The sequence below is a fragment of the Hylaeus anthracinus genome, unplaced genomic scaffold (genome assembly GCF_026225885.1).
Source record: "Hylaeus anthracinus isolate JK02 unplaced genomic scaffold, UHH_iyHylAnth1.0_haploid 0, whole genome shotgun sequence".
Taxonomy (NCBI): domain Eukaryota; kingdom Metazoa; phylum Arthropoda; class Insecta; order Hymenoptera; family Colletidae; genus Hylaeus; species Hylaeus anthracinus.
Genome location: NW_026533254.1, coordinates 2,665,657 through 2,680,002, shown reverse-complemented (window position 1 = coordinate 2,680,002; position 14,346 = coordinate 2,665,657). Strand labels below are relative to the sequence as shown.

Here is a 14,346-nt window from a genome sequence, read left to right as displayed (position 1 = left end):
ATAATGGGGGGAAATTGAAACCCAAAGATCCAAGGAATGTAGCCGGCGTAAAAGCAAGTGACATAACTGTCTAACGTGTTCTTGCATAATACGTAATACGTGCGTTTTCAAAGGAAGGATCACCTCGTCTTCCGCACTTCAATAGTTACGCGTTACGTGTAAATTACGTATGCGTGGTGACCAACTGGTGAACGAAACGTCAGTGAGGTAGTCACGCTGTAACCTATCATTTCCGTACATATGTATTTAAAAAGTATTCGCATATCGCATTCGCTTGGACACGGGCATATGTCGTGCGAGTGAACACGAGCCTGTGTCACTGATGACTTGCTAGTTTTTCCTTCTCATCGTGACGACGTGCTGTCGTATCAAGGCTCAGCATAAACGTCGCGAACTCGACCGCGGTTGTAACGTGTCTATCGGTATCGTGCTGCCGTAGTATCTCTAGTAGCACTTTTCTTCGCTCGGTCCACGTGAATTATTATCGAGTGCGTGCATCAAGAAAATCTCAAACAACTTTGCTACCAAACGGGGCACGCTGCTGATCCTACTTGGTCTCTTCACCTATACGGAATGAGCCTACCGGTAAGAATAACGTGCCAACGATTGCCAGACGTAAGATGTTTATGTTAGAGATAATTATATACAGTGGATGCATACTACATACATGCGTTAGTCAATCTTTTCGATCTTCTGTGTGCCTGAGAGTCTCACCTCGAGGCACTACGTTCTCCGTATTTTAGTAACATTTATCAGGCTTCAAAAATTTGTAAATTCATTAACTAGTTGAAGACTGTTGACGTATGTATATGTCTAGAGAAAGCTACCCGTGTGTGACTATGGACGAATTTATGCATTTGGGACAATTATCGGTGCTTTTTATGTTTATTTGTTTGCATTTATTCAAATTTGCATTTTCAAATATTTGAATGCATTAATTGCCAAGTTGAATGTTTCCAACCCGTTTGAGTGCTATAAAGGCATATGTGTACGTAATGTATACATGTATGTAAACGTCTTATTTAACTTGGCAGTAATGTTTCTGGAAAACTAAATTAACGTAACCGGTTTCACTCGATTGTGTTCCATCGATGCTCGATATTTTATTTATGAGCTAGTTGAAATATATTGTCTGCAAAACGCGTCGTAAAAGTAAACAAGGTCTTTAGTAAATATGACTAATGCTTAGACTTGTTGCAAGGATTAGTGATGTAGATAATTATAAGCTTGGATTGAGTCGCAAGGTAGTTATCTTGACAGCTTTTTATGAATGTAAACAGGTACAAGTTGTTGTGATACCGATATCGCTGTAACTCAAGCGCGAATAATATAGACCGTCTGACAGAAGGAATTATGTTACTGTTTCTAAGTGTTAAATTCATTCTGTAAGTAGACATCGCATATTACGGATCACTATAATATTGTCTTTTTCACGCTGATATTTTTGTACAATTACACGACAACTGTTTGACCTCTGGTAAATATAATTAAAGATATCGTGAAATGTAACGCATATTTCGACAGTCACATTTTACTTTGCTGAATTTGTTATTAAACTTATACAAATATTTGTATTATATTGAATTCTTTCACGATTGGAGTGTTTCTCTTCTCTCAGAACATTAATTTTGTCAACTTCTAAATTCAAATGTTTTCCATTACCCATATCGTAACACTAGTATTATTAACGCTACGCCAAAGGCAAGAAATCGTTAAAACAAGCGAAATCGCTTTCGGAATAGTGAGAAGGCTGTTGAGGTTAAACAGTTGTCGCGTAGTGTATACGCTACGGTGAATGTGATAAATGCGGTGATTATGCATAATCCCCACTAAAGTTGGTGAATGTGATAAATTCTGGAATATTTATGGAATTCACCGGTGATTTTATATAATCCCCAACTCGTAATTGGGAATGTCATAAAATTGTTAATGTATATGCTGTCTACACGGAAATACTGTCAGAGTAGGTTTCGACCTAGTTTTTTGTTGGACACTATCACGCGATGGGCTGCGAATAACAATATTTTACAATTTACAACTAAAAATTCAATTAATGGTTATTTTAAGTCGCATATAAATATGCATTTAGTCATTAAAGGGAGAAGGGGTATAACGGTTGGAATAACATTTGGAAGAAATGTCGTTTTTAGCTTCTTTTTCCATCGAAGTACGGTTTCGCGATGGTTTTCAGATTTTGAAAGTACATTAGTTCCGGGGACCCTTCAAGTGCATTTATCACATTCCCCATTACGAGTTAGGAATTACATAAAATCATTGGTGAATTTGATAAATATTCCAGAATTTATCACATTCACCGTAACTTATACATATGTATAGTACTAACAGTCTCAGCTTGCTTGATTAGGTCTGGGTTAAGTTTGGTTATATCTGGGTTAGGTCTCGATCTTCAGAGGAAATAGATTTCTTTTCCGTAAAAAACAAAATCTTGATCTTTCTTCAACGCTAGAATCGGCAAACTTGTAGAAAAGAATGGTGACTACATCATTGATTAATAAAACCGTATTCTTTGAAATTTAACCCATTGAACTTTATTTTTAAATCAGACGCGAACTTATCCATTTACATATTCGGGCTATTAGATAGGTGTCTCGTAACCTCATGCTTAGCTTTTTCATTGATCGACCAAGGCACCATGATCTTTCCGTTATAATTATGTTAATGTGTCTACGTTAACTAAAATAACCATCAACAAAATTATCAATATTTTTATTGCCCGTACTTCACACAATTAACTACTTTTGCGCATCAAATCTATGAAGCCAGAATCTACTGCAACACATGTCATCCGCGATAAAACAAAACATTTTATAATAACACTGATAAGATAGTCTCCAGAGGTCTCATTACATAGCAACAAATACACGCTGCAATTTACATCAGAAAGTACTGCACTTTTGCATACATCTAAATCTAGCGTTTACGGAACAAAAATCACGTATTTGGTTAACATAAACACTTCAACTTGGTTACTCGAATCATTCGAATTTTTAAAGCTGTTCTTATAAACACTAGAGAACCGAGCAAACAGTATGTATGCTGTAAATTAACGTTATGCAAACATTGGATCGAATAAAAAGTCTTTCGTTCTTTCATTCGTCGCATTTGTTAATTTTTAAATCAATATTAATTAATCATTCTCGTTTGTTAATTACTTTAATTGTAGAATTTTACTTTGTGTTCCACGTTTATGGATAGTGCCAAAGTAAATATAAAAATATTAACACCAATAGAAACAGAATACATACTAAAAACTAGACCACCTGACGATACATCCTGTGATTTGAAACACATCATTAATACAGGCTTGTGCATCGAACAATTATTTTGAATTCTTTCACTGACTAATTTTACGTAATACTTAAAAAGTGCAACACTCATTTCACCATATCGTACAATAAGTGATTCCATTTATGTATTGGCTTTTTTTTTTTACATTTAAAATATTCATGATCGGTTTTTAGAGAAGGTTAATGGCAACATTTGAACCTGACGATTTACTGATTTGTCAAAAAAACTCTACGTCATAAGCTACTAGTCCTTAAATCAAACGCCAAATTCGTAGGAAAATCTGGTCATCAAATAGGCGATCCAGTTTGGATTTGTGCAAAATATTGAAAACATATATTTTGTTTTAGAATTGAATTGAAATTAAACATTGATATGTAAACGTATATAAGATAAAAAAAATGAAAACATCCTCCATAAAAATGTGACAAGAAATATAAAACTACAATTTTCATTCATTGTTTATCAGCATCGACTTTTGTTTACTAAAAAAAAAACATACAAACTGTTCCAAAAATAAAAATGAAAATAATAAGAACATAATAGAAATGGAAACAACAAAAACAGATAAGACCGAGTTTCCTTTACTCGGATACTAGCCACGTGAGTCAAAGAGTTAATTAAGGATAAACATGTAGTTATAGTGATGAGTCATGTCCTTATATCGTGTGAAAAATTCATTGTTACGTCACAGGAAATTGTGGTACTTCGGAATTGAACGTAAGTGTGACGTATCTTTCACCAAATAGGTCACTAACTATTTCGTCACAATCTTTTTGGTTGGAATTATTCATCTCCAAGAATCCAACTATTTCCTCACAATTATTTTGTTCGGACTCATCCTATAAAACTGTGTATGCACAATATTTCTCTGTTTAATTTTGTTTCCACAACTCTAAAAAATTGACGATTACGAGATTGCTATTCGTTATCAGTTGATCTACACCTTGCACGTGAAAGTGCAACGGCAGAAGCAGCGGCAGCAACAGTTCAAGGAACATACGGAGTTAAAAGCGAGAATTGAGCTATTGTTAGAGCATATTGAGCAAATTAAGGATCTCTCTACTAAGCGAAGACTGACATACACGATCTTGTACGACAAATATTGAAACTTGCATTGCGCGAACATGGATCTAACCGATATCAATGAAGTGGAAGGTTTGAAGGACTACTTGTCTCGAACTTAAAATACAAACTGACTACGACACATTAATGGAATGGAAAAAGAAAACGTATGACGTATGGAAAACATTTTCTATGAATAATTCCCAAGCTTGCATTTGCGAAGAGAAAACGTCTCAAACTGTTTCTATTATCTTACTTTTCTGGGAAGTGATTGGAAATGGGAATCATTAGCAATAATGACCTACTACATGAGGCGAGTGTTGAAAATATACTGGCTTACTGTAGAAAGTTGGAATTCACAAGAACCACAGTAGATTAACCAAAGATGGAATAGAAATACGATGGCGAAAGCTTAGTGTCCCTTACAAGGGAAGTTTGGCAATTGACAGACGCAACAAAATTTGGATTATTGTTGAAATAAAATTCATGTGGCCCTGATCACAATGCCCTTTTCCATTTTGGCCTAAAAACGGTTTTAAGGGTAGAACACTCCTTCGAATTAATTCTGCATACTTATATTTTTGTTAATATCTCGGAGACAAATTTAGAAAAAAATTATTTTTAATAATATTTCCCTGACCATAAATCGACTAAAATTTGAAAAAAAATCATAATTCTTTGGGTAAACGAATTTTACTTATCGAAACTGCGTGTCTTTAAGTGAAGAATTTTATAAAAATATGAAACAATTGAAAGAGTCTATTTTTTAGTTCTTTTTGGCAAAAGAATACATCAAAAGTTGTATAATCTTCAGAAATTCGTAGCTCTTTTAATAATACACATTTTGGAATGAAACTTTTTTCCGTCGTAGATTTCATGGAACCCTACAAAAAGAAACATTAAAAGATTTTTCTGTAAAGTGAAAACTTAATTTTTTTTAAATGAACGGAAGAGTTTTTGAAAAATTCGCAAGGGTTGGGTTAGGTCGATTTGGGTAAAAATATAATATTGTCTATAAATGGATTTTTCATTTCATCGGTGAAAATGAAGCATATTTCGTTAAATAACACATAGACGTAACATCTATTATGTACGAGAAAAAAATTCCAAAAAGAAAAAGAAAAATGATTTGTGAACCTCTTTAATTAAGCAACGAAACATCTGCTTATATGGAAATTTCTAATACATCCTCGTTTATCAAGGACCCTATGTAAACCCTTCGTTTTCAACCCTCAGCGCATCGGAAGTATTCATTTTTGTATAGAGTCACATAGTTACCTATCGCTAAACCGAGGATGTTTTGCAGTTATGGTACACTAATATGAATTTATTTTAATAATTGATACAATAACATTAACATTTCGTTTTGTATGGTTAACAATGTTTAATATACATTTGTCATATTTGTTTGTATCATAAATGCATAAAATCCGAAGTTTATTTATCACATTTGTTAATCTCTATCCTTGAGCTCGATCTAAAGTCTATTCTACTGTATGAGATGGTAATTTGATTACTCATTTATTACGGTACTATACATTTGTATCAACAGAGTGAATTTATAATCCATCCATATAATTTATTACTAGAATCAAGTCAATTATTTCTGAAGTCATAAAAACTCATTACAGAATGATGAATGATTAATTTAATTATTTCATATAATTTATTACTAGAATCGAGTTAATTATTTTTGAAGTTATAAAGACTTCATTAGTGATTATAGAGGATAAAGTTATGAGAATTAAAATTTTATAAAGAATTCCTTCAAGTTGTTGGACAACCAGCTTCTTAGCTTATCAATTTTATCGTTACTTATGCTTAGCAAATTGACACTTCTTCCAAACAGTCAAAGTGTGCAAAACATTTTAGCTAGTACAGTGCACTTTCTAATTAAAAATTCGAATTCTCGATAAGGTACGACTTCCAAATTCGCCTATTATAAAAATATCAAAATTAAAGGTCATACAAGTGATCTTCTTGTACATTACCGTTTGAAAAATGTACCTTCACGGTCGCCACTGCGATATAAACAATTTATAAATATATAACAATATAAAAAGAAAAAGAAATGTATGTTTTGGATCAGACAAAAAGAGTACCCCCTTCACCAAGAGTCTAGAGGACACTATAAATACAACTCCAAAATTGGACATGCGGTTGTTCAAACGAAATTCTACAAACAGATAGCTTACATCAGTTCGTCACTTTACGTCACTTCCTGCCTGAATATTTAAAAAACTACATTTAAATACATTTTATTACAATTAAAATATTAGTCTACAAATTGTTCATACAATTCTTAACAAAATTTTCCATTCAAATGATGCGAGCAAAGCAAATCGAAATATTATAAATATACTGAGATATATGTAAGAAAATATGATTTGCGTAAAAAGAGGCGCTTCAACGTTTTAAACAAACAAAAATGCGATAAAAAGGCATCTGCATAAAAATGGTAGATGTGTGAATATACTGTCTATGAAACTGTGTAGTTTGAAAAGCTTAAAATAAAAAAAATTTTAATGTATATAGAGATAGGATATAATACTTTGATCTTTCGTAATATTTTATATAAACATTTAACAAGAAGAATATATATAGTAAATATAAATTTTTATAACCATAGTAGAATTTCACCGCTTAATGTGTATAAACAGCTTCTAACTTCACCAAATTAACTACATCAGCGTCGACTACCCACGTCTATCCAAAAGAATATGAAAAAATGTTATATATGCGTATATTTGTAATGAAACATTTATTTGGAAATTTATGTTTAATATGTTTATAATTAAAGAAAGGATGAACCAACTAATTTGTAAATCAAAATAATTCTCTGTCCCTAATTACACGGTTTAGTGATTTTAATGTTAAGAAACAACACTGTTCTCTATGTTGATTTAATGCCTGCTAAATTATTTCATAGGATTAGCTTGATAATAATAGTACAAATTAAGTGTAATGATAACCAACCTAGACCGTTTACGAAATTCTTTGTTTTTGTTATAGAGCGTTACTGCGTCACAACCCAAGGCAATAAGAATGGCCGGTTCTCCAGTGCTGGAGAACGAAGATAAGACCGAGGTTCTAGATGAACCCCTGTTCAGTACCCTCGACATAGTACTTCTTAGTGCGCTTTTATTAGCTGCATTATGGTGGTTAATGCGTCGAAATAAACAAGAAGAATACACGGCTGTCACAAAATCCTATTCCATTCAGTAAATATCACATGTTTAATTGAAATATTTGTTTAATGTCCTGTTAAGTCTATTGACTACTATTGAAATTTGTAATCGTTTCATTAAAAAAATGTTGATGGTTACCTATGCTGAAGTTCCCACAATATAATGTTATTTAGATATATTTGATCAAACCATTAACGTTTATATTGATAATTGTTTGTTATAGGCCAACGTTGTTCCCTACAGTAACACCATCAGAAAATTCTTTCATAAAAAAGTTGAAGACATCAGGTAGGAGTTTAGTAGTATTTTATGGCAGTCAAACCGGAACTGCAGAAGAATTTGCAGGCCGGTTAGCTAAAGAGGGCATCCGATACAAGATGAAAGGCATGGTGGCTGACCCTGAAGAATGTGATATGGTAATAATTAAATTTCATAGAGATGAATTTACCTTTTATATAGTTTGTATGTTTATCAAGTTATTCAAGTGATAGTATAACAATATACTTCAACAATTCCTACAAGAAGAGAATAATTATACTTTTAAGTTCAACAAGTATTAAACTATATTTTTACTCTATCATTTATTTTTGGGAGCAAATTTTCTTTTTTTTTGGGGGGGGGGAGCAGAAGTGGCATCTCTTAAAAATTATACATATATCTATGCATTAAGAAGTATCTGTAACACTCATCATCACATATAGAACACCATTAGACCTTACAATTTAAAAGAGAATTAAACACTAAGTAAAAACAGCTATAGTACTTATTTCTTAAGAATTCAGTTTCATGTGTATGCTGAGAGATAGAGGGAAGAGTGGAATAGTAGAAGTGAGTTGACTATAGTGTCCACCTGCCACAGTGGCAGTTGTTCCTCATATCTCTTGATCATTGTTCACTCAATACAAATGAAGATTTGAAAAGAGTGAAAATGTTATGTTAATGTTTAGTTTACATTAATTGTATCTTATTATAACAGGAGGAGTTAACAAATCTTAAAACAATACCAAACAGTTTGGCAGTATTCTGCTTAGCTACGTATGGAGAAGGTGACCCTACGGATAACGCTATGGAATTTGTTGATTGGTTGAAAAATGGTGATGGTGATCTCTCTGGATTAAATTATGCTGTATGTATTAATTTTATTCTTTACTTCTTAAATGTTAAACACTTTTCAAATGTAGGATATAATATGAAAATTCAAGAACACAATCTGTTTACAAAGGGCTTTTCAAAAGAGGATTTAGGATTTTGTGTTCCAATAACATACAAAAATTGTATGAAACATATCCAATTATCTATTTTGTTGATGTTTAAGTGCTCATCATAATTATTCTAGATATCTATTCTAAATTCTATTCTATTAAATTAAATCTTATCTATTAAATCCTATTAAATCCTAAAGCCCCTTTTGAAAAACCTTTTATTTCTCATAAGTAATATGAAACTATTCTTCTGAAACACAAAATACAAGTAAAAATGAACTATTACTAGAATTGTATATGAATAATAATGTCATGTTAATTTTAATAGTTACTTATCATGTACATTATGTACAAGATAACTTCTTGAAATACTCTCATGAACACAAACTTTTATACTTAAATTTAATGCTGTATGAAAATTTACAAGAGATGTTTGCAAAATCTTTTGAAGTTATCAACTATAAGCGTAAAACTTTTTATAAAGCAGTGCTATTTACGTAACCTCAAAAAACATTTGAATGACATTATTTACCTTTAAACTTTTCTAGTATTGTAAATAGAGTGAAATATCTCTTAAAGTATCTCTATTTCAATAAATTGCTAAACCCAATTTTGAGTCTGTGTTTAATTTTTGTGTAAAACAGCGTTTACACTAGTTTCTTCTAGTAGTTGCTATATCGGTGTTATAACTTTGTTGTATAATAGCAACTTCATCATATCTAACGACAGTGGTTGTTCCATCGATGTTATCATTTTGGCGTAAAACAAAATTTTCACTACATCTAATATCAATAGTTATTGACCCGATATCATGACATCAGCATAACTCAACATGAAAACATAGTGATTTTGTGCATTCATCAGAGATAACAGTTGCGTAACTGTTGAACGATTCTCTTGGATTCTTTGCTTTGATTTGTCTATTTGAAGTAACTAGACGAATCAAAGCAGAGAATCCAAGAGAATCACTCAACAGTTGTCTCTGCTGAATGCACCATTACGTAAGCCACTGAACTCTACTAGTGACGTAAGCAATGTGTAACAGTTGACATGGTCTGACACACGTGTATTGTACCATAGTCACTAGTATTTATTACAAGTATACTTTTACAAAAATAATTTAAAAATTGATGTATTAACTACAATAAATAATAGTTAATTAACTGTAGTAAATAAATAACACGTTCTGAATATTTTAATTATGTACACATCAAAATTCAATAAAATTTTACGTGTGATACTCAAATGTTGTAGGTATAATAGCGTCGCCCAACGGCACTTTGCAACATTATTTTTGCCGCCAATGTTTGAGGTACTTTTGGCAGTGCGTTTTTAATTTCCTTTAAACTCTAATTGTAAGATTCTGGTATGACGAATGTTGCAGCCATTTTAACAGTGTTTTATTTCAGAGTTATTGACATTTTATATAATGATTTTATTATTTGTGTTTTTTTTTTGTATTGTTTCTTGGTCAAAATAATGAAATAACACAATATAACAAGATACTGTAATTATGACGACAAACTCAAAAATTTTGATAATATTGCACAAATAATAAAGTAAAACAGTTCTTAATTTCATTTGAAATAAGAATTTAAAGATTATTGTGGTTCCAAAAATCTTTCTTTTGTATGTAACAGTTTGAGCACTAAGTTGTACAACGCATACCTTGTAAAATGAATTACATGTTCATTTGTAATTTATCATTTTTTAAAAATCTATTTTGCAGGTATTTGGACTTGGAAATAAAACATATGAACATTACAATGAAGTTGCAATATACGTTGACCATAGAATGGAGCAACTTGGTGCTACCCGTGTCTTCGAACTTGGTTTAGGAGACGATGATGCTAAGTAAGTTTTCATAATTTTCGATGTATTCCAATGTAACATCAATTTAATGGATTTCAAATTAATAAATGAAAACCTTGATACCTATAGTATAGAAGATGATTTCATCACATGGAAAGACAAATTTTGGCCAGCTGTCTGCGACTTCTTTGGAATTGAAGGGGCAGGTGAAGATGTTAGTATTCGACAATACAAACTTACAGAGCACGTTGAATTACCAATTGAACGTATCTACACTGGTGAAATAGCCCGTCTTCATTCATTTAAAAATCAGAGAGCGTAAGTTATTCTAATGTTCTGGAAATATGCGTATAATTACAAACCATTATAAGTAGGAAATTAGAATATAGAAATTAAAAATTGATATACATTTAACTTGTTCTATAGGCCATTTGATGCAAAGAATCCTTATTTAGCTCCAGTTAAAGTCAATCGAGAACTTCATGGTCCAACATCAGAAAGATCATGTATGCACATAGAATTTGATATAGAAGGATCAAAAATGCGGTATGAAGCTGGTGATCATTTGGCGGTATACCCTGTAAATAGCACAGAATTAGTAAACAAAATTGGGGAAAAATGTGGCGTAGATTTGGATACTGTGTTTACTCTTACAAATACAGATGGTAAATTTATAATACGCTTAATATTGAGTTGTTCAGGATTATCATCATATTTAATGTATTATTTTGTGCATTGCAGAGGAATCTACAAAGAAACACCCATTCCCTTGCCCATGTTCATACAGAACTGCTTTAACTCATTACTTGGACATTACTAGTAATCCACGCACCCACATTCTTAAGGAGTTATCAGAATACTGCAGCGATCCGAAAGATAAAGAAAAGTTAAAATTAATGACATCAACGAGTGTAGAAGGCAAAGCTGCTTATCAACAATGGGTAGTTCAAGAGAATAGAAATATTGTCCACATTTTAGAAGACATTCCTAGTTTAAAGCCAGCCTTGGATCATTTATGTGAACTGTTACCAAGATTGCAATGCCGTTATTACTCAATTTCCTCATCTCCCAAGGTAAAGTAATACGTCTGCAAAATTATTATATGTGTAAACAGTCAACGCTAAGATATATAATTATTATGATATATGATAGGAATAAGATGTACATATCTGTAATCATTTTTTAATTGTTTAGTTACATCCGACAACTGTTCATATTACTGCAGTTGTAATAGAATATAAAACGCCAACGGGTAGAATTAACAAAGGTGTGACTACCAGTTGGTTAAAGGAGAAACATCCATCAGATCCACCTTGTTACGTTCCTATTTTTGTGCGGAAATCTCAATTCCGTTTGCCAACTCGAATGTCAACTCCTATTGTTTTGATTGGACCAGGTACTGGTGTAGCACCATTCAGAGCATTTATACAAGAACGTGATTTTGCTAGACAAGAAGGTAATCGATCATTTTAATAAGTATTGTTTAATATAACGTATTAAAGCTGGTAAAACTTCGCAAAATGTTAAATAAATAAATCATTTCTTACGGAACACAAATTTGTTTTTTTAGGGAAAGAAGTTGGTGATACAATATTATATTTTGGATGTAGAAAGAGAGATGAAGATTACCTTTACAAAGAAGAACTTGAACAGTTTGTAAAGAATGGTACGTTGATTTTACATACTGCATTTAGCAGAGAACAATCTGAAAAAGTGTATGTTACGCATTTATTGGAAAAGAATAAAGACGAATTATGGAGAGTTATTGGTGAACAAAACGGACATATTTATGTTTGTGGGTTAGTATCAAATCATGTTATAATATAAAATTGATATTATATTTATTTATAATGAACATTTACAAGAATTTTTTCTTTTATTAGTGACGCTAAAAATATGGCACGTGATGTGCATAATATCTTACTAAAAGTTGTAATGGAAAATGGAAAGATGTCTGAAGCAGATGCAGCTAGTTATATTAAGAAGATGGACTCACAAAAGCGTTATTCGAGCGATGTATGGAGTTGAATATTATTTTATTTAATTTCATAGATATTTATAAGCTGAATTGTCTATGTAAACTTTTTAAATATGCCTTTGTGAACAGGCTTACTTATAAACTTCGTATAAATGTACGATACGCATGTAAACATTTAAAAATTAAGAGATGATTATAGATGTTAACAAAATTGTTTAGGTCCTAATTGTATTTATTACTCATAAGTAGTTAAAGAATTTTGTATAAAAATTAGCGTTTTGTTTTTATTTCAATTCGTCTTGTTCTATAATAATATTTTTATAGAAATTAATACAATGCAATAATGAATGTAAGTCAACTTTTGCAGCTAGCATGTATGCTCAACATCTGTATTATATTACGAACAAAATTCTATAAATTTAATTTTATAAATTAAAACATGTTACAATCTTTAGTGATAAGATAAGTTTAAAAAAATGTTTATCTAAACTACAATACTTATACTAAAATGGGAACAAATGGATAGATCAATAAAAGAAAGAAAAATTGCATTGGTCATTAAGACGAAATACGTATGAATTTATATTCTAAAAATAATTGTACATATTACACTGATTTAAGTATATATTATACTAAAAGTATGAAGTTCAGTGTGAATATATACATTTACGGTTTTAAGAAAATGTATGTAAGGAAACGCGGGCCTATTTGTTACAGAGGCAAGTTGTTACAATATGTTTCAGAAAATATAACTTGTGTTTATTACTGTTCAACGAAACGATGTTAACACTTTTATGTATGATCTGCTTGATTAAATTATTTTTGCTGTTTAAGGTAACATTTTTCGTTTAGATTTGGTTGTTGAATCATTTCATTCAACAAAATTACAAACCATTAGCGTCATACTCATCATAATTGTTAAATAAATAAAAGCATGAATTCGAAGTTATGGCTATCTTGGATATATGATGTTACATAAAGTTTATACCTGGGCAAAAGTGCGCTTAGTATACTTTACTGTATACAAAGATGAACTCATGTTGCTTGCTTAAGAGGTAACATAACTTTTTTTCGCATTAATTGCGAGTTTGAAGGTGTTAAGTGATATCTGTTATGGCCATCACTCGATGTAAACAATATGCCAAATGTAATTTTCTGATAAACGAACAGATTCTTAATCTCTTTACCATTTACTTGTAAACGTAAATTGCAGCTATTAGCTCATATTATTTGGTATGTAATTGATAAAGTCATCTGACCCTTACTGGCGATGTGCAGTTAGCAATTCCGTACTTCAAGTAATACAGAGGCCCCAGGTCTCACCACGTGGAGGTTGCTGCATATCGAGACCCACAGAGTGACCAGGACAAAACCAGCCAGCTGATTAGCTAGCTAGCCACATCCTAGCTACCCTTCTTAATCTACATTTTGTATTGCCCCTGGCATGCACTAATAAAAATAAAAAAAAAAAAATAATGTAGTACTACATTTAGGAAGATAAAGGGAAAGAGGGAAAATACATGTAATTAGTTTTCCGTTTGTCTGTCTTATCGTTGAATATTAATTGTTACTACCGATTTGAGCGCTCAAACTTAAATATATAACAGCTTTCATATACAACGGCTAATATGTATAATGAAAACACTATAGTGTTTCTCTTATTTCTTATTACACTTTTCTTATTTATATATCATAAATCTAATTGTATCAACACATCCAGCCTGCAATGATATTCAAGGAAATACAGAAACGTACATGTTTCCTTCTTTCTTTTTGTAATGAATGATATCACGAA

At 31.6% G+C, this 14,346-nt stretch overlaps 1 protein-coding gene across 2 annotated transcripts; it reads left to right on the top strand.

The window, feature by feature from the left end:
- Window positions 1–424: 424 nt before the first annotated feature.
- Window positions 425–13,389, top strand: LOC128887132 (NADPH--cytochrome P450 reductase). Of its 2 annotated transcripts, XM_054142666.1 has the most exons (11): window positions 425–585; window positions 7,384–7,592; window positions 7,783–7,975; window positions 8,536–8,685; window positions 10,491–10,615; window positions 10,703–10,891; window positions 11,000–11,238; window positions 11,315–11,646; window positions 11,768–12,029; window positions 12,144–12,372; window positions 12,457–13,389. In XM_054142666.1, exons 1-11 carry the CDS (start codon window positions 574–576, stop codon window positions 12,599–12,601), a joined length of 2,085 nt encoding a protein of 694 aa, XP_053998641.1. In that variant the 5' UTR covers window positions 425–573; the 3' UTR covers window positions 12,602–13,389. The 2 variants fall into 2 exon arrangements, with proteins under 2 accessions (XP_053998641.1, XP_053998651.1); XM_054142676.1 differs by lacking the exons at window positions 425–585; window positions 7,384–7,592; window positions 7,783–7,975; window positions 8,536–8,685 and adding an exon at window positions 10,050–10,073.
- The last annotated feature ends 957 nt before the right edge of the window (window positions 13,390–14,346 follow it).

Excerpts from the sequence above, each read along its gene's own strand:
- LOC128887132 (XM_054142666.1), top strand. Across the intron at positions 8,686-10,490 it reads TCTCTGGATTAAATTATGCT|GTATTTGGACTTGGAAATAA; the intron begins GTATGTATTAAT and ends TCTATTTTGCAG. Across the intron at positions 10,892-10,999 it reads TCATTTAAAAATCAGAGAGC|GCCATTTGATGCAAAGAATC; the intron begins GTAAGTTATTCT and ends CTTGTTCTATAG.